Below are 27,215 nucleotides of genomic sequence, written 5' to 3' on the forward strand. Positions count from 1 at the left end.
TCTTGGAGGAATGCTGATGTATGGGCAGGTTGCGCTCCTGCTAACAGTGGTATGCTGCTGGAACAAAGGCCAGGATTGGGAACACACGGCAAGCCATGAAGTGACTCTTAGCTGAGCTCCCGCAGTAGAGACCGCTGTGCAATTCTGCCATGCTCTGCATAACACTGAACACTCTGGAGGTAAATAGTCATACAAAGAGCAGAGCTGAGAGAGGGTGAGTTTGAGAAGCGCAGAAGTGATGATTAAGCAAAGGAAGATCTGGTAAAGTCCATGAATTGGCTAGAGCTCTAACCTATTTGCTGTACCCAGCCTTCAAATTAATAAAACAAATCCCTTGGTAAGTCTGCCAGAGTTATTAAAGGATGCTAATACTCCCCTAGAGTAATCTGGAGAAGCACAGCTGGAGCTGGAGAGGAAGTGCCGTAGCTTGGGGAGGGAGGTGGCATGGAGCGAAGACCCTTCAATCCCACCAGATGACTGTCAGGGCTGTCTACTCCCGTCCAGCCTCGCCCAGAGGGGATGTGAGGCTAAGTGTGGAAGGAGGGGGGACGGGGGATTGCAAGGCTGAAATCTCTCCTCCCTCCCTCTGCTGCCAACCTAGTTTTGCATGAGAGAGGATTTTTCATTCTGCTGCTTTCTAAATTATGCCACCTAGGCATTTTCATAAGAACCAAGAGTGGGAAGTCCTTGCTAAGGAAAGCTCCAGCCCTGAGGGGCCTGCAGAGAGGGGTGACAGAGGCCACACTGGTGCCTTGGAGAATGATGGTTTCTACCCATTTCTGATACATATACCCCAGGAAGAGATGCAACCATTTGAATGCTGAGTGGTGGCAGGGGAAGAGGAGAAACCTTCTAAAGCAGCTTTCCCCAACTTGATACCCTCCAGGTGTCAACAGACAACAACTCCCATCATCCCTAGGCAACATGGCCAATAGTTACCAGGTTTGGGGGAACTACTCTAGAGGGAAGACATTGCACAGCATTGCATGAATGCACGCATGCAAATACTGACTTTTAGCTCAAGACTTTACACAGCATCATTTTATTATCCCAGTACTCTTGATAGTCTACCCAGAAGTAGCATCATCATCTAATCTAATTCATTTTATTAGTAGCACATAATGCCCTTAATTTCTGAACAACGTGAGCTGGATGGAGGCAGAAGCCCAAAGAAAGAAGGGAGGAAGTTATCACTGCCTATCTCTGCTCCCAAATGCCCCCACACACATTATAGCCATTTATTTAGAAGAACTCAAAACTAGGCAGTTTGTTTCCTGAGGGATTCAGCCAGGACCATTTGGTAATTTATCTTTACAGAAAAGAAGACTCATCAAAAGGTGCCCTAAAGGGTAATGAGCACCAACTCTGCAACTCAAACTGAGATGTAGGAAGAATGCTGTTTTGCCACACATCTACTCCCCACAATTTTAGAAAAACTGAATTTCTATCTACTCCGGCACCTCCAGTCACAGATGAACACAATGTAAGAGTTCAGAACATTTGAAGAAGACTTTAGTGACAGGTGAGCTCTGGGCAATGTGGTCTCAGAGATCAAAGCTGGGATCTCAATACTCATTCTACTGAGGTCCTCTGAGCACTCATGCCTCTAAGCTTTAGGCCAATGAATATCACTCACTAATAATCACAGCTTACCCATCTTTTCTTGCCTCTTCCTACAAAGAATATACCATGGAAAAGGTTCCTTCTCCCTGCCTGTCACTTTCCATAAAATTTAGATTCGTACAATAAAATTGTGTAATTTGATTAGGAAATACATGGCGACTTCTGTAGAGCTGCCTGGAAGACCTACAACTGGGAAGAAAGCCTGGACAGAAATGTATTCAATAAATAAAGAAGTTAAATTAAGACAGAGAAGAAATGATTAACTAGGAAAGCACCAAGTGTATTTTTTGCAGAAGAAAACAGCCAATTTATACAAACTGTACAAATCATAACTTACATAACACGTGTGTGGTTTGTACTTGGGTATCTTTACCAATTACAAAATGCATTGGAAAAGTGAGTACCATAAGTATTTGCAGGGGCCAGGCCCTGAGCACAGTGAGGAGTTGCAGAACCAGGCCCTTGCTGTGTTTGTCTTGGGGGAGTTGGGTATCTGGCAGGTATGGCCAGATCAGATGTGCAGCAAACCCAAGAGGGGCATATAAGGCCAGCCTTTCCCCCTGGTTCTTTGCCACAGCAACATGGTTTATACCCCGTTGCTGCCAGTCCCTTTTCCTGCTTTGGTTCTCCTGTCCTTAGCTCCAGTTCCTTCTCCTGTTCCTGTGTTCCAGCCTCATTGAGTTTCCGTCCTCCATTTAACTGCCACCATTGTTACCATCCACACCTTGGTCCCAGTGTTTCAGGTCTGGACTGCTGCCACCTATGTCCCAGACCATGACAATATGACCCGTAGGTCCAATTTATGGCAGTGCTGCTAGAGGATGTAGCTGCTCCCTCACCATGAATCATGTGAGGAAGGTAAACACTGTGATTACTTACTTTCTGCCAACAGCAGCTCATTGACCATTTCTAGTAATGTGTGGAACAAACCTTATTCCCTGATCTTCCATTTTCAAGGTGGATCTGCCCAAACCAAACAGGTCCTATCAAACTTAATCTAGTTTGTTCAGTATACTAAGTCAGTTCCTCTGCACATGCTCTGATCTTTATACGAGGTCCTGCTCCAAAACCCTCAACCTCAGGGGGAAAAGTTGGTGTCAGCTAGGGCTAGGACTTTTCTATTGTAGCAGTTTCCCTGGGGAATGACTTGTCGAGTGAGGTGACATCCATCAGTCCCCATCCCTATACTGGTTTTGGTGGTTGGAGAAAGCCAACAACATACAGAGGGTCACTGGTAAGACACTACTCTCTCCATACAGGGAGTATAATGTAAAGATGGCCATAAATGTTCAGCAGTGACAGCAAGAGCCTCAATTTATATAATCTGCCACATGGGGACCCAACATGGGACCCCATTACATGGAACATGGGGGCTAGAATATTTTTCTATGCATGGAATACATGCTCAAATCTTCACAGCACTTTGCTGGTGAAAGCTCCACTAAATTGTGCTGATGGAGTGCTTAAAGGCAGGCTGTGAATTATTAAAACAGAGGTCCGTATGCTCTGCAGTGGTGTGCCCCCTGAGTCAAGCAAAAAATGGATTAAGACTCCTTAAGTGTAACTAAGCTATAGCAAAAGATAGACTGTTCAGTTGGCAACACTCACTTCCTCATCTGGGAATTTGGGGTAAGCCAATCAATGAAAATAGGAGTGAACAGAGCCAGTCATATGCCCCCTCAAAGCTCCTGGGGGATCCTAAAAAGGGCTCCAAACACACACAAACACACCAGCCTGGTTAAAACTGGTTGTTCCATTGACTCAGAGGCACAAATCAACAGCGACACAGGCAAACATATATATATGTTACAATGATTGGGCAGAGGCAGTGGGAACAGAATCCTGCTTCCCTAGGTCCAATCAATGATTTCACTAGATGAGGAAGATCAAGCAGGATTTTGTACATCCTTTGCATAACTGTGGGCATTGTTGTTGCCATGCCATCATTATTGGCAGCCATTTCATTACCCAGCAGCATCTAGGTGGCCACTGCTTAAATCAGAATACTGTTGAACTCACCTATCAAGGTCATTTTACATTCTTGTAATGGTTCTTTGAGGGCCATCTGATCTCCTGCAGCCCTGTTACATGAAAACTGGCATTGGGCAAAGCAAGGCTGCTGCCTTAAGCAGATTCTGGGAGCTGTGGGGAGCAGCCCTCCTGAGCCCTGCAGTTGTTTCCCTCTGCTGGAAGACAGAGAGGTATAGTATATACCATACAGAAAGAGCTATATGTGCTTCTAAACCACCCTCAGGTATGGTGGAAGAAGCCTCAGGCAGCAAAATGTCTTGGGCTAGCCCTGAATGCAGTAAGCCATCTGAATGGCATGCTTTCACTCCTTTAAGGAACTGGTAAATCAGATCCAGGGAACTGGGGAAATATATGCTTTCTTTGTATGTTATGTTTTGTTTTCTAAGCCCCTCCCCCCCTTCTAACCCCCTGCCTCAGAGAGAGATATTTTCACCTCCCATGGCTGGCACGCGAAAGCCGGCCTTGCCAGTCACAACCAAGAGGCTTTTTCCGCGGCCAGCTGGGATTGTTCTGACAGTTTTGCCTTCTCGTCACATCATCCTGTCATCACCCTCCTCCTCTTCCTTAGATCAGCCTTCCATTTTTCGGCATTAGGGGTCAGGGTCAAGACGTAATGAGGAACATCACAATGGAAGGACACTTTTTACCTCAGCGGCAGAGAGGGATCTGGAAGTTATGCTGTGATCCAACGGCCAGCACTGGAGGCAGCAAAACACAGTAGTGGGGGGGGGGGACGACTCCAGATGCTGATACAAGATCTGTCCACCCAGTTTAAAAACTATGGGAATGTTAATGGTCATACATAAATATGACGCACGCTCTTTCTCTCTCTTTTTCTACAGTATGATCATCCTTTCTAGACAAATGCAATTCTATCAGTCAAAACTGCAGGATGCTAATTAGGGCATTTGAAACAATGCTACGTATGATTTGTGCAATTCTGTCCACTGGCAAGAACTTTCTGCTGATGGATTAGAATTTGCATTTTTGCTCATTCTTAAGAGCTATAAAGGGAGGGCACAACTTGATGCGACACTTGTGCTCAGTGGCTCTTACTTCCTATTCATGTTTTTTTTAAAAAAACTGAAAAGCAGCCTTGGAGGCCCAAATCAAGATTGGAGGAAGAGCAAGCAAGCACTGATTGCTTCTTTCCTGTAAAAAATGGTACAGGGCTGCCATGCCACGCGCAAGCTGCTTCCATACCAGCAGAAGAAAATATATGGGGGCCCTGTATCTTTTTCCCTTGTGGGGAGAAAAACAAAACAGAGAGCACAATTTTGAGCTGGAAAACATTGGAACAGGAACAGGGCTGCCAACTTGAATAAAATACTGTTGGGGAAGTAAGCCCCCCTCTGCGTAATTGATCACAAGACACACACATGCACCATTTGAATGGCAATGTCCATGAACTTGGGGTGGGGCCCTCAAATATTTTATTGGGAGGGTTGAATGGACCTTGGCTGCTAGGAGTTGGCTCCCATGAAGAGGAAAGTGTTCAACAGCCATTAGCTCTTTCTTCCTCATAATTGGCAGTATGCCAAGAGCTCCTATTGTTTAAACATGCACAAATTCACCCTCGTAGAACTCCATTTAATTTGGCCCCAGCACTGAAGAATCAGAAGTTCATGGGGTTAGCTGGGGCATCTCCAGTCCTATATGGGAAACTCAAACGACAATCTAGCTACGCTAATCATGGAAAGAAAGAACCTGTTAGATCAGATCAATGGCCCATGCAATCCATCATCCTGGTCTCTGGGGCCAACCAGTTGCCTGTGGGAAACCTGCAAGCAGGATTCGAGAACAAGAGCAATCACCCCTGTGGTGGCAGTAATGCTTCTGCTGGAAACCTATATATTTTTAATCCATATAACTCTGGGGGCAAAGAGGGGGATTATTTTTAAATATGCTTCTTAAGAGAAACAGTTCAGTTCACATCATTGTCAATACAGTCCAGATCGCAAAAGGATGGACTTAGACCTAGGAAACTTGAATTCCAGTCACAGTTCTGGCATGGCTTCAACAGCTGGCCTTGGTAAGATCAGTACTTCCCACTATAGGTATAAGCCAGCAGTGGTCAACATAGTGTCCTCCAGATGTTGTTGGACTCCAACTTCCATCAGCTCCAGCCAGCATGGCCAATTTTGTCTGGGATGGTGGGAGGTGAAGTCCAAAAATGTCTTGCTCACAGACCAGATGAACAAAGAAATGTAAAGCATTTTCTATTATTGGAGAGCATACTACAGCACTTTGGGGGGAAAATTACAAGAAGCTTCTTATACATCCTTAACATGGAGTGAAATTAAACTAGACTTGAACCAAAACTACATATTCTTTTGCCAATGTTTTCCCAAGCCCTGACAAACACTTCCTATTCTTAGCTCCTTCCCCCCCCAGCTGCTCTTAGTCATCCACACTGCCCGTATTTCACTATATGCTCAACTGCCCTCTCTGGCCCTCAGTGATGTCATCATGCAGCTAAATCTGACTGGCTGCATAACATTATGATGTCAACCTCTTCACCATGGAACCCCTGACTGTATGAGATTACCTATGTGACTTGCTCCAGGGATGGAAGAAGCAACAGCTTCAGCAGGAGAAAACAATGATGCCAAACAAGCTTTTTAAAAAGGTAAAACATTGCAAAACATTTCCCCCTCCCCTGGGGAAATTTCTACACCACCCAAATTCTATTTTCAGGTAGAAACCAGCACAACTGGACAATATTTGGGCAGAGCTCTACAGAAATCTTCATGCCCATAATCATTAAATTCCTGTTTGGATTTATTTCGTTCCTATCACACTGCCTAACATTAGTTCAACAGCTAGCAGGCATCTCTTACTAGGAAATGTACAGAAAAGCAGAGGGGAAGCATTCAGCTTTAGAAATGAAGGGAAGTGGGCGAGATGGGAAGCAGGCCATTGTTAACACCAACTCCTGGAACAAAATGAGAGACTAGGCAGCTCCATCCCATCCTGAGGGAATGCACAGTAAAACATCTGACTTCATGGAAATATTTCAATTTGCTATTTTTGGAGCAAATATAAATTTGTCAGAATTACTGAAGCAAGGGGTTTTTCCCAGCTCTCTCCTGAAATGGGGGTGGGCACAGCTGAGTAGATTGAGGGGAAATGTTTCACTGTGACAAGAACCATAATTTACATCTTAAGTTGTCAATTTAACCATCTTCTTTATTTGTTCCCAGTTTTCATTCTCTTCATCCAAGTCCTTCAGCAGAACAGCCAGTTCTCTCTGGGGTGGCAAAGTACAGAGAAAATATGGAATAGCAAAATAAATATAATAGTGGGGAGGGAGCACATTTCCTTCCTTTCACTCCTACATGTCACAAATGGCTCAAAATTATTCATCAACTCTCGCCAATGTCAAAACTATTGTTGAGGGGGAGCTACACAAGTCAGCAGCTAGTTAAATATTCACACAGGGAGGTAATATTTAGTATACCATCCTCTCCATGGTGGAACACAAAATGTCATTTGATTTTAATTATATCTTAAATCAATTTCCATTTGTCTGCTTTGTTTTCTGCTGGTGCATGTTGTTAAATCTTTTTTTATATATTTCAAAGCACATCAGAATTAACAAGCCTGAAGATCAGGGCTGCCACCAGCAAAGACTAGGGAATAATCCTATGCCCACCTGTGTGACAGGGAGAAATTCACCTGAAACAACATATTCCACTCTTCCAAAAGTGTAAAAGGAGAAGCACAGGAAGCTGGATCTCTCACAAATTCTGATACAACAACTATTGTTAAGTTTAAAAGGCCCTTTAACAATTGTAGCAACCTCAGCAACCTGGCAAGATTTTAAGAAGGGGCTCATTACCCGTGAATTCCCAGGTAAACCCAGGAGTATTTTACCCCAAAACTGTTTAATTGGAAGAAGATTATAAACATACAATCAAGTGCACAGTGATATATATGGACTTCTCATGATATGGCTCAGCTAAGCTGTTAAAAGCTTGGAGAGCAAGATAACAAGTTTGTTGACCAGCATTAGCACAACAGAAGCAAGTTACAGGTCCGTGTGACATCTGCCATTAATCTAGCCCTAGAGACCAAAAGGATAGTTCTCAACCATTTTAAGCAGCAGACTCTGGAGACATAGCTGCACATTTGCAAAGCTGAGTTAACTCAAAATATAGTGGGGTTTCAGGATCATAAAATTCCCACTATCACCATGCATTCTATATAATGCAACACCTGGATAGCTCAGTTGGTTAGAGTGTGGTGCTGATAATGCCGAGGTTGCAGGTTTGATCCCCGTATGAGATAGCTGCATATTGCTGCATTGCAGGGGGTAGGACTAGATAATCCTTAGGGTCCCTTCCATCTCTGATTCTATATAATGTATATGCATGCATGTATTCTTATCTTATATTCTTACGTTCGATTCTTAGTTCTAAAAAATGGGAAGCAAAGATCATATATGCACATGTAGCCATTACTTCAAATTAAGGTTGAGCAATAGCACATTTTTCATGGTCATTTCCTGCAAATGCCAGGGAGGCACTGTCTGCAACTTTGGGGAAGTTGAATACATGGGGAAGTTGGATACATTTCTTACTTCATTTGTTTAAAGAGGACCTTGCCATACTAGATATGGCGTACCAGACGTTTGTTGGGGGGAGAAAATATATGTAGATCACCCATATAGGGTAATTACATGGACTTGGCTGGATCCCTAGATTCAAAGCACAGAGCTAAACACACTCTCCAGTAAGAGAGCTCCAGCAGGGCTTAAAAGTTCAGCGACAGTGAATCCTTAGGAATACAGGCTGCTAGACCCTTTTAATATCCTGTTTAGTCTGCTAACAGCGCTTCCCCATTTCTACCCCTCTCACAATGTATAGACCACACCGTTAGTAAATTTAAATGCTTTACTTACAACTATCAAAGGTCAGATTCAAGTGTTATTTCATGCAGCAGCAAGAAGAACACAGGTACAAAATTATTGGGCTAAAAACACAGAAACGTATTTCTGTGCATGTGGTCTGGAGTTGAAGCAGTACCAAGCCCAGACATGTTTCCTGGTCATCAGGACATGATGAAAGAGAGTGAACAAAGAAACTTCACTTCCTCATTCACCAAAGATGAGGGGGCGTGACCTAACTGAGTCTAGCAATAAAATTCTGTGGTTTTAACCCATTCATGCATTAACTAGCCCTAAGCTTGCTAGTTATATTTGGCTGCAATTTCCCACAAAGGTTGCATCAGTCTTCCTTTTAACTATTACAAAAATATGGTCACTGCGAGCTGCCATATTTCCTTTTTTAAAACCAAGAATTTGCCTAGAAACAATATTGCTATTGGGCCATTATCGGCTCAGAACAGTGTCTGTAACTATTAAAAGGAAGACTAATGCTAACCTCTGCTGCCTTGTATTTATTACAGTAAGCACCCCCCTCCCTTTGCAAAAAAAAAAAAAAAAAGAAAGAAGTTAAAGAAATAAACCCAACCCTTGAAGATCTCTCTCACACACACACAAATCTTCAAGCCTGGCATTCCAAAAATGCAAAACAAAAACAAATCAGGGCTGAAAGCTTCAGGTCAACATTACTTCAACCACATATAAAATAGAGGGAGGCAAGCAAATGGTTTCCCCCTGTGCAATGAGTTTAGTTTTCTCAACAGGTTTTGAGCTGACTGGCATTCAAACAAAGAACAGTCACTTTAATACGACTGTTTAAAGAAAATAGTGTGTGTGACTGTGACCTCACAATAACCATATAGCTCCTGGCCAGTCACTCTGTGTTCCCATGGGCCATTTAGAGTAACGACTTCATTTCCTACAAGCCTCCATTATACATGTAACTAGGTTTAACAATGGTGGCAAGCAGAAATCTCAGGTACACATCTCTCCTCAGCAGGGTCTGGTTACTAAGCTATTACAGAAAATGAGGGTGCAATCTTGGGTGCAATGACAGGGAGAGACCTCTCAAAGGCTTGTTATATACAGTCCATATCGCCCATCCATTTATTTGCCCAGAGTCCAAGATTACCGAGATGTGGAAAGAATTGCTACTTTGGGGGGGAAAATCAAGCCATTCTCGAACAGCAGAAAATAACACTTTTCAGGTGTAGGTACATGCAAATCATCATACTTCACTTTCATTGCAAGCTGCTTTGAATTTGAACCAAGGATCACCAAGGCTTAGCTTTAAGAAACTTCTCTGGACACCAAGGTTCTTTTCTAGGCAACCCTGAAGGCAGTGTGGGGCAAATGAGTGCATCGCGGGGGGGGGGGGGAGTATTTTACTTTGCGGGAAATTGTCCTTTTAATCTGTGACATGATAGACAGTGACAGCCTCTGTTTAATACAAATGACAGCTGGTTTAAAGAACAAGATACATTAAAAATAAGACCCTCTGAAAAAGTCATTGAACAAGTTGGGGTGAGTGCTCATATGGAATAGCCCCCCAAAGTCTGCTCACTCAAGACATTTCCCCAACCGAAGGTGAATTCTTCATGCATAACTGCCCTATAATTGCTTAAAGGTAAAGGGACCCCTGACCATTAAGTCCAGTCGTGGTCGACTCTGGGGTTGCGGCGCTCATCTTGGTTTATTGGCCGAGGGAGCCAGCGTACAGCTTCCGGGTCATGTGGCCAGCATGACTAAGCTGCTTCTGGCGAACCAGAGCAGCGCACGGAAACACCGTTTACCCTCCCACCAGAGCGGTACCTATTTATCTACTTGCACTTTGACGTGCTTACGAACTGCTAGGTTGGCAGGAGCAGGGACCAAGCAACAGGAGCTCACCCCGTTGTGGGGATTCGAACCGCCAACCTTCTGATCGGCAAGCCCTAGGCTCTGTGGTTTAGAAAACCAGTCCCCCATGATAATCTTGTAGAAAAGCTGGTAAAATGTGGACTGGACGAGGTAACTGTTAGGTAGATTTGTAGCTGGTTGACGGACCAAACTCAAAGAGTGCTCACAAATGCTTCCTTGTCATCCTGGGGCGGGGTGACGAGTGGGGTGCCTTCACCTACCTGGTGCTTTTCAAATTAGAATGTAAAAGCCCTGCTGAGCGAGATCAAAGACACATCTAGCCCAGAATCTTGTTCTCACAGTGGCTAACCAGATGCTATGGCAGCACATGAGTGCAACAGCATTTTCTTAACTTACGCATAATTCAGCTGTGTATCTCCTCTGATACTGGAGGCAGGACACAGCCACCATAGCTAGCAGCCATTGATATCCTCAGAGAATTTGTCGAACCCTCTTTTAAAGCCTCTTTTAAAATTGGTGGCCATCACTACATCTTCCCCACCCAAAAAATGTTTTGGGCTTCAGTTGTGCTGCCTGGGAAGGATGTGATTTGTAGTTCAAAATCTCTAGAGGGCACTAGAGGTTGGTGAGAGATCTGCATCTGTGTACCAACTGCATCTTGCTCACTTTGTGAGATTTGAGAAGACAGCCATATATCAATATAATCTTTTTTGTTTAGGTTTATTGATCAGTTTTTCCTTTTTTTAAAAAAAATGGAATGGAGTGACTAAGCTAGGCCTGGCTTGTGCTATTTGTTGGTTTGAATAAGTGAAGCAAAACAAAAGCTGCCTGTGTTGACCTGATCATTCATCAAACCCTCGGTTCCTGAATTTTTAATTTAGCCTGGAAGGAAGCATAGCCTCTCTCAGTAAATGGATAAGGAGGGCAGGAGAGCAGAGAAATTGGCATAGATAGCCAAGAAATGCAATCAGTGTGCCAACTCCACACCTTAACCCTCTTTGAATTTCTTCATCTTCATAGCCTTTAGCCCAGCCTCCCCCATTAGCCTGGTGCCTTCCAGATATTTTGGATTACAACTCCCATCACTCCTGACTATTGACTATTCTGGCTGAGGCTGTTATGAGTTGGGAGCCCAGAAAGTCCGGAGGGCATAAAGTTGGAGAGGGTTGCTTTAGACTGTGTGTTTTCAAGTCCAGATCCATTCAGTTTTAGGGAGACGGACAGAATTTCACAAACACAAGTATTAACAAAGGGGGCAGGGACAGAAAGGGAATAAATCTAGCTTAAAGTAAGATTTGTATTTCAAAACTGACTGAAATCAAAAGAGCAAAGAAAGGTGCTCACATAATCCTCAAAATGAAGGAGAACAAACCTGGTTTAGGAGGGGAAAGATGTCTCATCTGATTCAATAGGCATAAATAACAGTACAAAGTAGAATAATGGACTAAAATAGACTAAGGAAATGTTTGAAATTATGTTGCCAAGAAGAAAGTAGAGGGGAGGCGGAATATAGGAACTTGTGCAATTGCCAAAAAGTAACTGAGGGAATTTTAAGTGTTGAAAGCACTGAACAATAACCTGGAAACTATGATCAATATTTCAAAAGAAGAAGCAAAGAAACGTAAGCATGCGTTTCTTGAGAAACTGAGTACAGGCACTTCAGGAGTCAAACACAACTACTCAGTTTCTGTAAGTAGGCATTCCAGGACCGACCGCAATTCTGATCACATACACACGCACACCCCAGGCAAAACTTCCCTGCCATGCCAATGGCAATGGCTCCAACAGCTCCTTTGATAGAGGCGGCCCATCTGACCTTCCCATCCTCAAGACCATGTAAGTTGAACTACAACAGGTGTAGTCAATTGAGCATCATCAAGATATTAATGGACTCTAACTCCTATCAGCCACAACCAAAGAACAAAGGTCGTTGACATGGTTCTACTGTAGCAAATGCTAATCAATTCTCATGAGGACTTTTTTTTTGAAAAGTTACTGCACAAAGTGCTTTTATTGTGCTGGTTTACAGTTGTCTTAAACAGGTCTTCACTGGGGCTGTTGATAATAATTTATTTATACACTGCTCTTCTGTGTTTGTACTCCAAGTGCCTACAGCAAGATGCACATAAAAAAATAAAGCAGGAAACACAACAGGTTGTATTAGGATCTTTTAAACAATCAAATCACATGGTAAGCGGAGCCAGTTCAAATGCTCCACAGAACATCTCCATTTGCTATTCCTTAAAAACAATATTAAAACCTCTACTCCCTCCATCTCAGCATATTTCCCTTCCCATTCATAGCCCAATCTGATGCCTCAGGCAGTTCCCAAACATGAAACACTTCTAAGAATGGAGCGAATGTGTCTGCAATGAAGGATTGTGGGAGGACAGTGCAATTCCACTCTAGCCCATGTTGCTGTCACTGGACAGCAGCAGAACTCTAAAAACCCTACTGGTTTCCTCCAGCGGGGTTATCAGTCATGACCAAAGGGATGGCCAACACCAAAAGGCAAGAGCGGAAAGGGAGACGGCGGACTGACTCAGAAGAAAGATCATCAGTAATATCACAGGACGCATAGTCACCTTTTCTCTGGACAATGTGCTGTTGGAACAGAGGTGAAGTGTAGGTCTTCTCTTGGATGCTTTAGGGACTGTTCATCCTCAGTCTCTTCTATGAGATACTTACAGTGCTACTATAAATTGTGAGGTTCCCACTGCTCACCAGAACCCCTGATGAAATATCATTTTTTTAACTACCTTCCCAGGAGTTTAGAAACAGCATTTTCTGCCAGCCAAGACACTGAGATCCACAGCGTAAGTGGGAAGCAAGATGAATGCCATGAATCTGGAGAATGCATTTCCTTCTCTGCATCACACCTCCGGTTTCTCAGCCTAGGGTGAGTTTCCCAACACAAAGAATCACAAGGATGAGATGCATACCAACCCTTTGAGTCATCTTCACCAGTGACATAAGAAAGGCGATCTCTTGCCCACACAGCAAGCATGCCACGGAACAGTTCATCTGAAGTCCACAATCATTTACTAGTATGATGGATGATAGTGCCTAACATTGCTCATATAACAGAGAAACCTGTCCAGAGTTCAAGACAGAATATGCTCTGAACTTTGCAAACAGACTAGGATGGTAAAACACCCTCCAAATCTATCACACATGTAAGACCCAGCAAAGTAACTTCTGATGAACATGCTGGATCTACTGGCCATGTAGTCTCTCCCTTCTCAATGTGGGATTTCCCCCCTCATCTCCTTCCATTGCCGCACACTATGCACCTAAGACAATATGCATGCTATTTTGTTTTAAGAGAGGGTGCTATATCCTCATAAATTATCAGCCGTAAATTAGAACAACTTTCAGGACCAGACTGAAAGGCTGCAGATCTCCTTCCTCTCTGATATTTACTATTATTATTAATGACAACAAACTGTGCTTATGCTGCACTGTGCAGCCTGGAAGCACTTTGCAGCCATTAATTAGTTTGTCTTGTTTCTCTGGTGACCATCTGGATCACCATCAAATTAAGACATGATTGGAAAACAGCCTCAAAATGTGCAAAATAAATTTGCTCTAGGAAGAATGAATGGAAGTATAAAAGGGGTTTAATTGGAGCTGGTTCATACAAGTGTTCTATGGCCTTCCTCCACCCAACATCCGTGATTATGTTTTGCCACCCCAGGTGGAAAATTATTGGGCTGATGCAGTCACAGAGCTCCCCATTTCTTATTTGCTCAGCTCCCCATTTCTCATTTGCAGCCATCTGCTAAACTGGGAGCTGGGACCATTTAGACAATAATGTCACCATCTCATTTAAAACAACAACAACAAGAAAGTGGTTGTTTGAATCGTCCCTAAGTGATGCACAAAAAAAACAGCACCATGGATCAAAATAATTGATATTTCTCTGAAGGGCCTATGTCACCCTGCTTCCATTTACTGTACAGTCCTGGGTTACTAGGAACATTCTTAAGTGCCATTTTCCACAGGAGAATTAAGTCCAAGCTGTTCAAATCACAACCAGAAGGGGAAGACATTGGTCTGCCCTCAACCTCTAACAACAGGGCAAGAAGCAGACAAATGCAGTGGCTGTTTACCAGTGGTGAATTCTTAACAACAAGCAATTTATATTCACTCATCAAGGAAGATGCAAGTGGAGGCAAATATTATGGTCATGTTCATTTGTTTTTTGATTACAAAATGTATGCAAATTAAGAGCAGCCATCAGGCTCCTGGAAAAATGCCAAAGTGGTTATTAGTGTCGTGAAACTGAGGGGAGGTGGCAACAGGGCACTGCATGCCTGCAAGAGAGAAGCAAGCAGCTGCCATCCAAACCCATCTGGAACAGGAAGCCACGGCCAAGTCAAAGGCTCAGGTGGAAGGTAAGCCCTACAGTAACCTGTATTTTTTAAAAGGGGGGGAGGCTTCTGAGAAATCTGTTCACTCTGCAGTTAAAAGTGTGATAATTACAGAGTGGCAAGCTTCTCTGTCATTCAGGAGGCAGCATCCCCAGGAAATCTTGCTCTGTAATCAAGGAAAGAGGTGCAATCAGGCCCCTATTCAGGCTGCGTTTAGAAACAGCCCCTGTGGGAGGCAAGAGGCTTTTGAGAGGTCCCTTTGTGAAGCTGGCAGCAATGCTGCCTCCACGGTTCTGCTGCCACCAGAGGAGTTCGACACAAGCGCTTAACAGAATTTCCATTCAGCTCCACCTGCAAAACCCAAATAATGTCTCAGGGCCAGATGTGCAGCTTGGGAAGTGTATCTCCTTAAAACCGTGCAAACTGGAAACCCCTCTTCTGCGAACTGAACTGGCAGGAGATACAAGACCCCCATGCCTGCTGTGGTTACAGTTTATGTGAAAGGCCTACCCAAATTAAAATCATACTATGGAAGGCACTGGGGTTGAATGAGGTGATCTTTGGGGACAGTCCAATGCTGACAGGGATACAGGGGACAAACCAGACATCACAAACACACGTGTTACATATGCATGGGAATGTATGTGTAAATATAAAACATGGTCAAGTGAAGATAAACCTGTGTTTCCAAACACACACCATCATACACATACGTTCAAATCCAATTTCCCCAACTGCTAATTTCCACATTCTATCCAGTTCCATTACAGCCAGTTCCAGAACTATATTGGGAGATAGTGGAATACAGTGAACATTCAGCACTTATTTCCATATTATTTGCAAACGAATTATTTCTGGAAGCAAAAAACACGGAAATGAGCACGAAACTTGCACTATCTTCCACTATAGCTCCTGTAGTGGCTTTTATGTCACATTCAACAGATCACTACCATGCACAGTTATGACCCAAAGTTGTTGTTTTTCAAAACTGACTGCACCAGTCTCCAAATGGTCTCTGACTGAACCGGTCACCTGTACATGTGATGCACTTTGCAAAATTTCTCCAAGTATTTATTTAGGAGATTTTACTGTGCAGTGAGGTTTACTAACTGGAACTGCTGTTCACATTAATGAATCTGGGATACTGTAAATGGAACTCCACTATCAGCGGGGTTCTGCTAAGTATTTATTTATATATCTTTTCCCCCCACCCACAGAATAATGAGCTTGTTGTGGTTTTGCCATCTGCAGACACAGGTATCAATCAATAGCCAAGTAATGGCCTGAACTCTGTCAAGAGAACTCATTATTTAAAAAGGTACACGTTGCATTTAGCTATTAAAACAGGAGCTATTGATCGGGGCTCATCAGCTCCCAGCAAAAGCCAGTGACCATCTGCAAAAGGAGGCAGAAATCCAAAGGTTGGCAAATGGTGTAAAAACTGGTTAATGGTCCAAAGCGAGGGTTGAATTAATGCTGATGCCACCCTGTTGAAAAGTAAAGCCATTAATAATCATGATGATGATGATGATGATGATGATGATGATGATGATAGGGAAATCAGAAATATGATTTCTGCACACCAGAATCAAAGAAATTATTTCTTCCAGCACTGAAACAAGCAGGGCAAGGTAACAAGCAGGCAAATTATTAGAAAACAGCCAAAGTCATCTGGATCCGAGTCTTCATCCAGCTAAAGGAAATGGGGATTATTTCACCCGACAGCAACTTACTGGTACGACTCAAGGAGAAATTCATCACTTGGCTTTCATTTCCTCTTGGTCCCTGAATAGCTTTTGTGGCATGTGTTTTCATTTGTCTCTGGGTGAGGGAAGTGTTGAACCCCTTCTTTTACCTTCCTTCTTGCACAGCCTCCGGCAACACCAAAGTGAAGATACACAGTCACAGCTCGTAACAAAGTAAGTGTAAGGCTGAGCCTTCATCAGAAATCATGAAGAGGGAGGAAGTCAGAGGTGGGTGGAGAGAAAGAGAACCGTTTCCCAAAACTAATCAAACAACTCAAATACCAAAAACAAACAGAGGCAAAAGGGCACAATCAATTAAATCATTTCCTTGATGTTTGTTTCATAACTTGTCAGGTTTCCTATGTTTTTGAGCTCGTTGCAGAACTCCTTGTGCTAAATGTTATGGCGTATATAGTGGTGGTGAGTGCTTCCTTCCTCTGAGCGCTTCTATATTAGTGGAAGATTTGAACAGGACAAAAAACAGGGTTGCAGAATTGGTGTACGCCAAAAGTCCTTCCCCATCTCAAAACACTGAGCCTCAATACTGCATTTGAAGTAACAAAGCCAATGATATTTTGGCATTTTATCCATCTCTCCCACCAGAACTGTTCCATCACCTTCAGCCTGGTCAGATCAATCAGCACGCACACACCTAAGCGTCATTCAAAATACTGCAGATAGGAGAATTTCAACAAAGCACTCGAGCTTTGCCATCTCTGTCCCAATGCCCATAAACTTACTTTTTCCATTCTCCCTTGGCCACATAAAGGAGATCTGTGCTGCAACTATTATGGCATATCTCAAATGGAGGAGGTATAGGGGAGTTTCTTTTTCCACTAACTAACCATTTGTCCATATTTCTATTTTTTTTAAAGGCAGATGGTAGTTGCAGGCCCTGGTGGGGTGGGTTAAGAGTAATGAATTCTACAATTCTGCCAAAAGCACAGAACACAGGAGAATCCTTAATATCCAAGCTGTGAATGTGCAGCAATAAAATGAATACAGATTCAGGTTATAATGATGGCAGTTCCTATACTATTTTGATTTCTAGTTTAATATGGCTGGCTAACAATGGGATTCCCATATGTCATTCTGAAGAGCATTAGGGTCTTTGGAAATCCTAAAACAGACAGTAATAAATGAGGCCAATGATCACTGGACTGCTATATGGTTAGAACAAAAACCCAGGAGAAGAATGAATGATCTCTTACCTTCAGAACAGAGTTTCCCAATGTATCCAGTGGCTGAGCAATCGCACTGTGGCTCGCCATCCAGGAGAAAGCAAGTTCCACCATTCTCGCAAGGGTTCTCTGTACATAGCCCTTCCATGTCCAGGCGGACCCCCTGGTGGCCCAAGAGTTGGGGTTCTGAATTGCCGTATTTCAGGTCCAAGATAAATCCTTTAAACGGTGGCTCACTCAGGACACTGTCGAGGGTCAAGGCAGCAGGGCGGATGTCTGACGGGACACCTCCCACAAAGAGGTCGCTGACAATATTCATGTACTGGCGCTGAGGGCGCACTTCGCCAGGTTTGGCTTCCCCGTCCAGCACAAGTACAGTCCGGAGGTGGTTGCGGCTAACCATCAAGAAGTGCAGGTTGCTGTCATTGACCTGCTTATCCGTGACAACTGTGGCCTCAGCACAGTCCACGCTGAACCGGAGCTGAATGCGCCCATCCACCAGGGACAAACAGAGGAAGTCACAGACACCGCCATCGTCAAAGTAGAGAAGCAGCCCAGCTGAGACGTTGGTCTTCAGCTGGAAGCTGAGGTCACTCCTTGTGCTTGCATCCCAGCGGAGGTAACGGGCCCACTGGCTGGGGAGCCCCATGAACTCTAGTCCAAGACAGAGGCTGAGCAAGGAGCCCAGCACCAAGCTCAGCTTCAGGGTGAAAGAGGCAGAGTGGAAGGTAAAGCCCATTTTTGAAAGAAGCTTTCTTTTCTTCTCCCTTACGAGAAAAACAAAATTAAAGCCACTCACACCAGAGAGGATGGCTCTGGTAATAGGCACTACAACCGTTTAACTCCACAAGAGAGGAAAGACTTGACTGGAGAGGCAAGTTCTCCTTGCCAAGGAAAGATCTCAGCTATCCCTTAGGATCCAGAGGCCTTTATCCTAGAAGGAGAGGAAATGGTGCGAGGGATTCAGAAGGCGGGTGGGTTTTGTTTTCAAAGGTTGAGGTTTCCTGCTGTGGCCTTGCGTTGCTGACCCCAGCTGTCTTCAGTGAAGGATGGAGGGAGAGTCAATGGCCTGTCTCCAAACTGTGGTTTCTTAGAAGCAATGGGGATGGCAGCAAAGCATGGCAGATAGTGAACTCATCAAACATGGGACGCCTTGGACAGAAAAACCAAAGTCAATCTTCATTGTGTACCGAAGATGATCCAGCCCCTAATTCTTCACTTCTTGGCAATCAGGCCCTAGAGAGACAATGGAAGAAAAGAGTAAAAGGGTTAATTCCACTCATCTTGCCTGTAACAGGCCAAATCAAACCTATTTACAGTGGTACCTCGGTTTACAAACAATCCATTCCAGAAGTCAATTCTTAAACGGAAACCATTCTTAAACCGAGGCACGCTTTCCCTAATGAGGCCTCCTGCCACCAGTGCCCTTCCACCGTTCAGATTCCATTCTTAGACCGAGGTAAAGTTCTCAAACCAGGACACTATTTCTGGTTTTGCGGAGTTTGTAAACCAAATTGTTCTTAAACAGGACTGTTCTTAAACCGAGGTACCACTGTATTCATATTCAGCCACTAATATAGTAATACTAATATATAGCCAACTAAAAATACTCAGAGCAGCATGCAACACAATAAAACCATATATTATAAATAAAAAGTTCAGCTACAACTGACCATATTTCATAAAAAGCAGTAAAAGGGGGGGGGGGATACAACAATTAACACTTTTTTTAAAAAATCTAACAGCAGGCGGGATAAAAGATGTCACATATTGGCCCAGTTTGCAAGCAATGCTGAGCAGATACAGCAAATATCACAGCTGCTTCCCCCCCCCCCCCGCCCCCCTGCTGTGATGCCAGTGAGAGCTAAGACATGGCTTGACTTAGCATTACATCTGAGCTCAGACTCACAGTTTGTATCACACAGACAAATCATGAGTGGTAAGCCAGGAGCAAACTTTGGCTACAGCTCAACTGTAGCAGGGCAAATCACAAGCAAGGTTCAAATATAATGCTAAGTCAAGCCATGCCTTAGCTCTGGGTAACATAACAGCAGCAGGACCAGGGTAGGAGCCATTTTGGCTGCAAGTGCCCACAAGCTCACTAATCCACACCTAGTCATGATCTGGCTGAAGTGATGTGTCCAAACCAGGCCGTTAAAAAACTGGCAGAAATAAAACTAGGTGTTACACTAGAAGAAAGAGCAGCTTCTTCAAAAGTGTCTTTCAAGACACTAAGAGGAAGCCTGACCAATTTCTACTGGGAGGGCATTCCAGAGATGCAGCACCAGCAGAGAAAGGCCCTTTGCCTAATGCTCACTTGCTGGATCTTCCAAGCAAGGGCTGTGCCATTGATCTTAATTATTGGCCAGTCCTATATCAGAGCAAGTGGTCCATAATCTGGCCCTAAGTCATTTAGTGATTAGGGCTGGGCAATATCTGGTTTTCAATATCATGATATATCACCAGCTGAATATCACTATCTCGATATATCATGATATATATCTGTGGCGGCAGAGAGCCCTGCTGGGCCTCCCCGCGATGGCAGAGGGTCTCGTCATACCACCCTACAGAAGCAGAGGGTGTGCCTCCCTACAAATCAGGGGGACCCGCTGCACCTCCCCACGGTGGTGGAATGTGCACCACACTTCTCAACGATGGCAGAGGGTCCAGGCGTACTTCCCTGCAGAAGCAGAGGGTGGGCCGCACTTCCCCACAGAAGCAGGGCCTTGCCATGCCTCTCCATGGCAGCAGAGGGTCCCACCATATCTCCCTGCAGCAGCAGAGGGCCTTGCCATGCCTCCCTGTGGTGGCAGAGTCCCATCGTACCTCTCCACAGTAGTGGAGGGTGAGCCGTGCTTCCCCGCAGCAGCAGAGTCTTGCTGCACCTCCCCACAGTGGCAGAGGGCCCCACCATACCTCCCTGCGGTGGCAGAGGGTGCACCACACTTCCCTACAACAGCCTTGAAGAGGCTCCCTGCAGCGGTGGAGGCCCTTAAACTGTAAGGAAGTAGTACATTTAATAAAAAATATTCAATAAACTTTCATATAATATATTTAATATATTTTCAACTAATTTAAGAGTAGTTTAAGTGATTTACTAGTCAAGTTGCATCTGCTTGCCCACTCAGTGGTCTAGGTGGAATCTATGCATGCATAAGCCCCACTGAGTTCAACTAAACTAACTTCTACCTTCCTGGGAGTAAGCCTCATTAGATTCAGTAGGGCTTGCTTGTGAGTAGACACACATTTACTTGCACTGTTTACTGAAAAACACCCTCTCTGTCATCATTCTCACATAGTACCCAACCTCAAAAGTCTGGTTGCACATTTGGGGCGAAATGAAATTTCTAGACTGTTTTCAAGGCACAGAGCACATTACAGTAACCCAATCTGGTAATACCAGAAGCCAAGTCCACCTTGTCTAGGAAAGACATAAATGAACTTCAAATGATGTTCCCAGCCATGTAAAAACCATGTTCATAAGATCATTTCTATGAACTTCCAGGGCCTAGTGAAAAGTGATGAGCTACCCAATAATCTCAGAAAGCTTACAGAAAATCAGGTACTGCTAGGCATGCTACATGTGCCTTGCAGACCTCCACTGTAGGATATCCAAACAGCTCCTAGAAGCTCCATAAAACATCCTCCCTGTAAATCCCATCAAATATACAACTTCTATGCCAGCTTCAATCTTTAATTTGATAGACTCCAGAGCAAAACGACAGCACACTGCAGAGACAGCAATTCAGTCACTGAAAGTATTTTCTTGCTTTAAATTCCCTTTGGAGAGGGCACAGGATTAATCCAAAATTTTCAATGATTTACTACTACTGAAGATGCTAGTGTTTCATAGACACTACTGGCTAAAAAGAACCTATCTTGCCAACACCTGGACACTGTGTTGCATGTACAATACAAAGTCTTCCTTAAGGACTACTAGACTGTTCAGCTCTCATAAATGTAGACTATAGTGGATCCACATTCTATTTCTGGTTCCTTCCCATCAAATACAGCACCTCATTTTTTACCCAAAACAAAAGCACTGCAAAATGGTATAGAGTTTCCATGCAGTGGGGCATCATGTTTTGAGTTATCTCATTTGTTGTTCCCTGCATGAATCTGCCCTGGTACATAGGTTGCACTTAAGGTACAGTGGAGCAGTGAGCCCAAAGCTTGTGATCCACACTGTACAAAGAATTAATACTTTCTGGGACCTGCCCTACAAATGTAAGTAGCCCCAGGTTTCCATGAATAAATGCGGTTAACATCAGAGGGAATATGCACACTATGGGAGGGCATGTGAACCAGAGGCTCACCCTTGATGTGTATGACCTTCACACTAGGGCTGGGTGTGTGAACAAACCCTTAGATATTAAATAGCAGTGTCTCCTCCCTTCCCTTCATCCCTGATCATTGGCCATGCTGCCTAGGGCTGACGGCATTTAGAATCCAACCATACCTGGTGGGCACAAGGTTGGGGAATCCTGTGATAGTTGTTAGTACTGCAGAAGTCAACCAAGCATTTTGTGCTCCCTAGCCAAACTCAGTCTATTGTAGACAAGGGTGTCTGTGTGCATCTACTGCTACAGTAAGTCTTGTGCCAGTGTGATGCTATTCAGAGGTAGATGGGTAAAATCCAGTTGAAACCAATTGGTGGAGTAGGACAGCTGGAAAAAATTCACATCTGGCAACCAAAGTGCCCCTTTGGTTTCAGATGGCATATAGGTAGACGAGTCTAAAATAGACCCAGGGCACAAATTTTCACAGCCCTCTAGCAGCTATGGTGGCTGATTTACCAGAAGTAATGTATACTTGATTCTGAGAAACCAAGCCTCCTGATGTATATTTTGCTCTAGGAGGCTTAGTCTGGTCGAGTATACACTTCCAGAATATACAACTTCTCATCCTAGTAGCACAGTGTTGTCTACTCTGACTGACAGCAGTTCTCCAAGGTCTAAGGCAGGCATAGGCAAATTCGGCCCTCCAGATGTTTTGGGACTACAACTCCCATCATCCCTGACCACTGTTCCTGTTAGCTAGGGTTGATGGGAGTTATAGTCCCAAAACATCTGGAGGGCCAAGTTTGCCTATGCCTGGTCTAAGGAATGTGATATCTGGAATCAAATGCAGGACCAAGTCAGAGCTACAACCCCTCCCATTCTAAGACAAGTGCAGCAGAGCTAGTGTCTAGTGAAGCGGGGCCTGAGCTAGGCTAAAATGTGGGTGATCTAAGACAGAACAAGCACAATATCTGGCAGGTTTGAGGAGGAGCAGAAAACAGGATCTGTAATTTACCAGCTTTTCAAATCCTAATACTGGATTACCATACAGAACAATCTTACACTGGCTGGTTCTTGGCATAAGATGAGGAGCAGATGACACAAGCTGTTCACTGTACAGACATCACACTAAAAACAGCTGGGGTAGACACTCTTATCCTAACATTTCCAAGAGCTCAGTGGTGGTTTATCAGCATTTTGTCTGCCATTCTCAGAAGGCTAGGCCAGAGTTGATGCTAAGTTCTTTCACTATCCCAAGAGCACAACTGCTAGAGTGGGATCGCTGTGAGACATAGAAATAGAGATATATTATTGTGGAAGGTAAACTAGGTCCAAAATGGAAGAGGTAACATTCCCACACTACACCTTAACCAACACTTAAAACAAGCCAAATGAAAACAAAAATTAAAATCAGTGTGACAATAGAACCTGAAAGCAAAAAACGACGTGAACATTCACTGCCCAGCGTAAGATACTTCCTGCAGCAGTCTGCCTGCAGCTTGTTAGCTAAACTGCTATAAACGCAAATGCAATCAAATCAAAACCAGGGGGAAGATAATTCCTTTTAATTGCTAACAGCTTGGTTCTGACGGATGGAAGCGGCGAAAAACTGGAGGCACTGAGAAACCTTTATTCCCTCTTGGGTCTTGCAAAGTTACAGTGGAACATCCTCTGTTTACCATTCTCCTCCTGGCTCCCCAGTGGTCATACTAAAACCAGCTTGTGATTTGCGCAGAAGAAGATAACCAGGAGAGGCGAGAGAAGGCCCAGGCCTGGAATTATTGATGAGATGGGAATAGAAATATAATAAATTGTACATTCGCCAGAAATATGCTCCTGCAATTCAAAGGCCCTCAGAACTTGCAGTGATGACATAACTCAATTGCTGTTGAACTAGCATTTTTTTAAAAAAAGTCTCTCTTCTCCAAGAAAGTCACAGGTTGAGTTTATCTGGGAGTGATGAGGGCAATAAAAAGATGGCATGCCTGAAAGCACTTCAGCCCAAAATAAAATGGAAATATCAGGCCTTGAAGCACAAATTAAAGATCCTGTAATACAATGCCCAGAGAAATTGTAAGGAAACAAAAACCTTGCCAAAAAGAGGGTTGTTACATTGCCCACCCCTAAGCAGTAAATAATTGGCTTAAAAGATGAGCCACATAACCTGTGTTAAGAGTGGATTGGTGGCCATTTTGCTTCTCAGCCAATGAAGATATGTGGATCGAGCTTGATGGTTTCCCACAGGTGGTCACTGTGAGAACTGCATGCTGGACTACATGAGCTATTGACCTGATCCAGCAGGCTCTTCTTATGTTCTTATTTAGGTGGATGCACAAGGTGACACCTTACATTTGCAGAAGGGCTCACGGCAATTGCTACATACCCCACAAGTGCCGGGACATCCTATTTTTTCACATGAGAGAACAGCCCCCCAGCCCCAGCCCCACCCAAAAGAACACCTTTGGGGTTCCATGATCTCACATGAGTCATGTGACTCATGCAGGAGCATGGCCAGGAAGATGTGCAGCCCAGTTTGGGGACTCAACATAATGGAGGGTATGTTGCTAGCATTTGGATCTCTTCTGCAAGATGAGCCTGAGAGAAGGGGATGACCTCTAATCTATTAAAGTGACTGGGGTAACCAAAGGCAATGGATCCATTGCCTTTGAAAGTTATGGTTCATGTATATTCAGTGGAAGAAATGAACTCATTCCCCTACTCTTTCCTAGTATCCCAGGATCATAAGTGGGTGGAGATGACTGGTGCTGCAAATTATCTGAGGAATTCTCTGCTAGCAGGTGATACAAAGAGCCAGTTTTCTGTCAAAAATCTGTCCCTTTCTCCATGTAGCCTAAGGTGATTGCAATGACTCACTGCTACAATCTCTGATAGCGATGGATAAAACAGATGAATTCTCTTCTCCTCTCACTAGCCCCTGTCAAACTCTAGAATCAATGAATCGTTAAACTGTGCTCTTTTGCACAATCTTAGTTAATTTGCACCTGAAGGCCCCTAAAGAACTGAAGCTCCCGGGCAGAGATGCCGTTATCTTGGAAGAAATCTAAAGTTGCAAAATTCACAAGTAGGCAGCAGGTTATGATGCGAAGGAAGATAAGAATGTGCAGCAGAAAGGTCACAGTGCACCTGTATCGAACAACAAAATCAAGATATTTCCGAGGGCATGGACAAATGGTCCACTGGCTCTCCAAAAATCAGTCTATTATTCATCATTTAAAATGATTCAGCTAGACTTTAAATGAGGAACTTGACCATTTGGTATCTTTGAAAATAATTTTCAAAAGTATAGGTATTCACATAATGGGGGCTTATGATTTCGTCTAGATCCAAAGGAATTCAGCAAATATATTAAAAGGGAAAGTTAACTGTTGGAGCTGAACATGAGGCAGGTAAGTAATTTGTTGACGCTGTTGGAACCCAATATTTATCAACAATATAGATTTTGTTAACTTCCACATGATAGACAGAAATCACTTGTATGCACTTTTAATATATTAAAATAAAAAACAAACCTTGCAAGCTGCCTTTGGGGTTCAGCTCAGTTCATTTGTCTCTTTTATGAGATAGTATAGGGACACAGAAGCTGCCTTATGCTGGTGGAACACCACTGGTATACCTCTCTCAGGACTGTCTGGAAACTTTCAGGTAGGGGACTTCCCCAGCCCTACCTGCAGATGCCAGGTATTGAAAGCCAGGACCACCTGCAGGTAAAGTGGATGCTCTACCACTGATCCCCAGCCTTTACCCACACTAAATAGTTGAAGGCATGGAAAATACAAATGTATTGTTGATACATTCATTTAGGTAAAAAATAGATAAATGCACATCAAAAGATGGGGGAATATATCCAGCACTAGAATGGGCTACAGCTGCAAGTGCAAAGCTGACTCAAGCAGAAAGGCAAGTTTAAAGTTCAAAAAACTAGATATTTAGTTGAAAGGGTAACTGTTATTTCCTGTTTCTGGTGATACTTTGGTTTCATTCTGCTGTTTTGATTTTATAAGATGTTATGCTTGATTTGTTATGGTTGATTTTATTGACATCCTATGCCCTTTTAAAATGTGGATTTTGGGGGGGAGGGGTTATTGGGTTGTTGTTTTTATTCTGATTATGTATTTTGAGGTTTCATATATTTTGTGGTTGTATATAAAGTCAGTTAGTTAGTTAGTCAGTCAGTCAGTCAGTCAATCAATCAATCAATTTTGTTTGTATACTTTATGGATTTAACCTTTACTATGCAGAGAACCTTTTGTAATTTGATGGTATGTAAATATTTGAAACAGATAATATATAAATAGTATATCTATAATCAAAAGAGGAGGAATTATGAAGAAAACTTTTTAGGAACAGTGAATCTTCTGGAAAAATTAATATCAAACTTGGCAAGAGTCAGTTTACAAGCCACGCTGAAAAATAATGAATAGTGGACACCGAATGAAAATTTGGAAAAGAATTTTGAAAAGCCGGTGCAATTAACCCAAACAACTTCTGTTCTAAAATATTTTGATAATAAAAGAAAATCTAAATTGTCCACTGATGCAACAAAGGAGGGAACTGGAACAAGAATACAATGATTCTTGGAAACGAGTGGCACATGATTTTGATCCCTTACAGAAGAAGAGTGCCAGTATGCACAGGTGGAAAAGGAAGTTTTGGCCTTAGTATAGGGATGTAAAAAGTTTCATCACAAGCTTTTGGTACCAAACACTAAAAAAGCACTGGCAGGTGTCCATTTCAGGATCCAGAAACTCCATTTCCAGCTTCATCTGAGAGGAGTTAACTGCTGACCATAAAACACCAAAGAATCTGGTGGCAACAGACATGTGAGCATTCCTTACAGGTGTAAAAAAAAAGGCCATGGGTCATGTACTTTTCAGTGTGCCTATCTCCAAGCCAAGGATACATGTCATGTCTCTCATGTCTCTCATGCTCCCTGACTCTTAGAATGCTGCTATAGCATCATTCTAAATGCTGGAGAGGCAACACTGGTTCCAGTAATAATCCAAGTGGCATAAGAATTTTGGGGAGAAATTAAGCTCACTTTGCAATGGAAGCAAGCCTTACAAACCAGGTGGTTCCGTATTTCAATGGCATCGCTACTTTTAAAACCAACAAGGGGGCAAGGGAGAAACCACTCACCCTCACACCTAGAAAGTGTGGGTCAAGTGGAAAACCCCTTGGAGCCATGCTTTCTAGGCACGGCAGAAGCAGGCGTGTGG

At 43.5% G+C, this 27,215-nt stretch overlaps 1 protein-coding gene across 19 annotated transcripts in view; it reads right to left on the reverse strand.

Annotated features, from left to right (window-relative positions):
* Window positions 1–27,215, reverse strand: part of NRXN3 (neurexin 3) — a 1,192,693-nt gene that overhangs the window by 1,106,395 nt on the left and 59,083 nt on the right. For all 19 annotated transcript variants that reach the window (XM_077925136.1, XM_077925127.1, XM_077925120.1 and 16 more), the window contains exon 2: window positions 17,729–18,934. In XM_077925136.1, coding sequence (XP_077781262.1) covers window positions 17,729–18,437 — 709 coding nt within the window. In that variant the 5' untranslated portion in view covers window positions 18,438–18,934. The remainder of the gene's footprint in view (window positions 1–17,728; window positions 18,935–27,215) is intronic.

The sequence above is a fragment of the Podarcis muralis genome, chromosome 1, assembly GCF_964188315.1.
Source record: "Podarcis muralis chromosome 1, rPodMur119.hap1.1, whole genome shotgun sequence".
NCBI lineage: Eukaryota > Metazoa > Chordata > Lepidosauria > Squamata > Lacertidae > Podarcis > Podarcis muralis.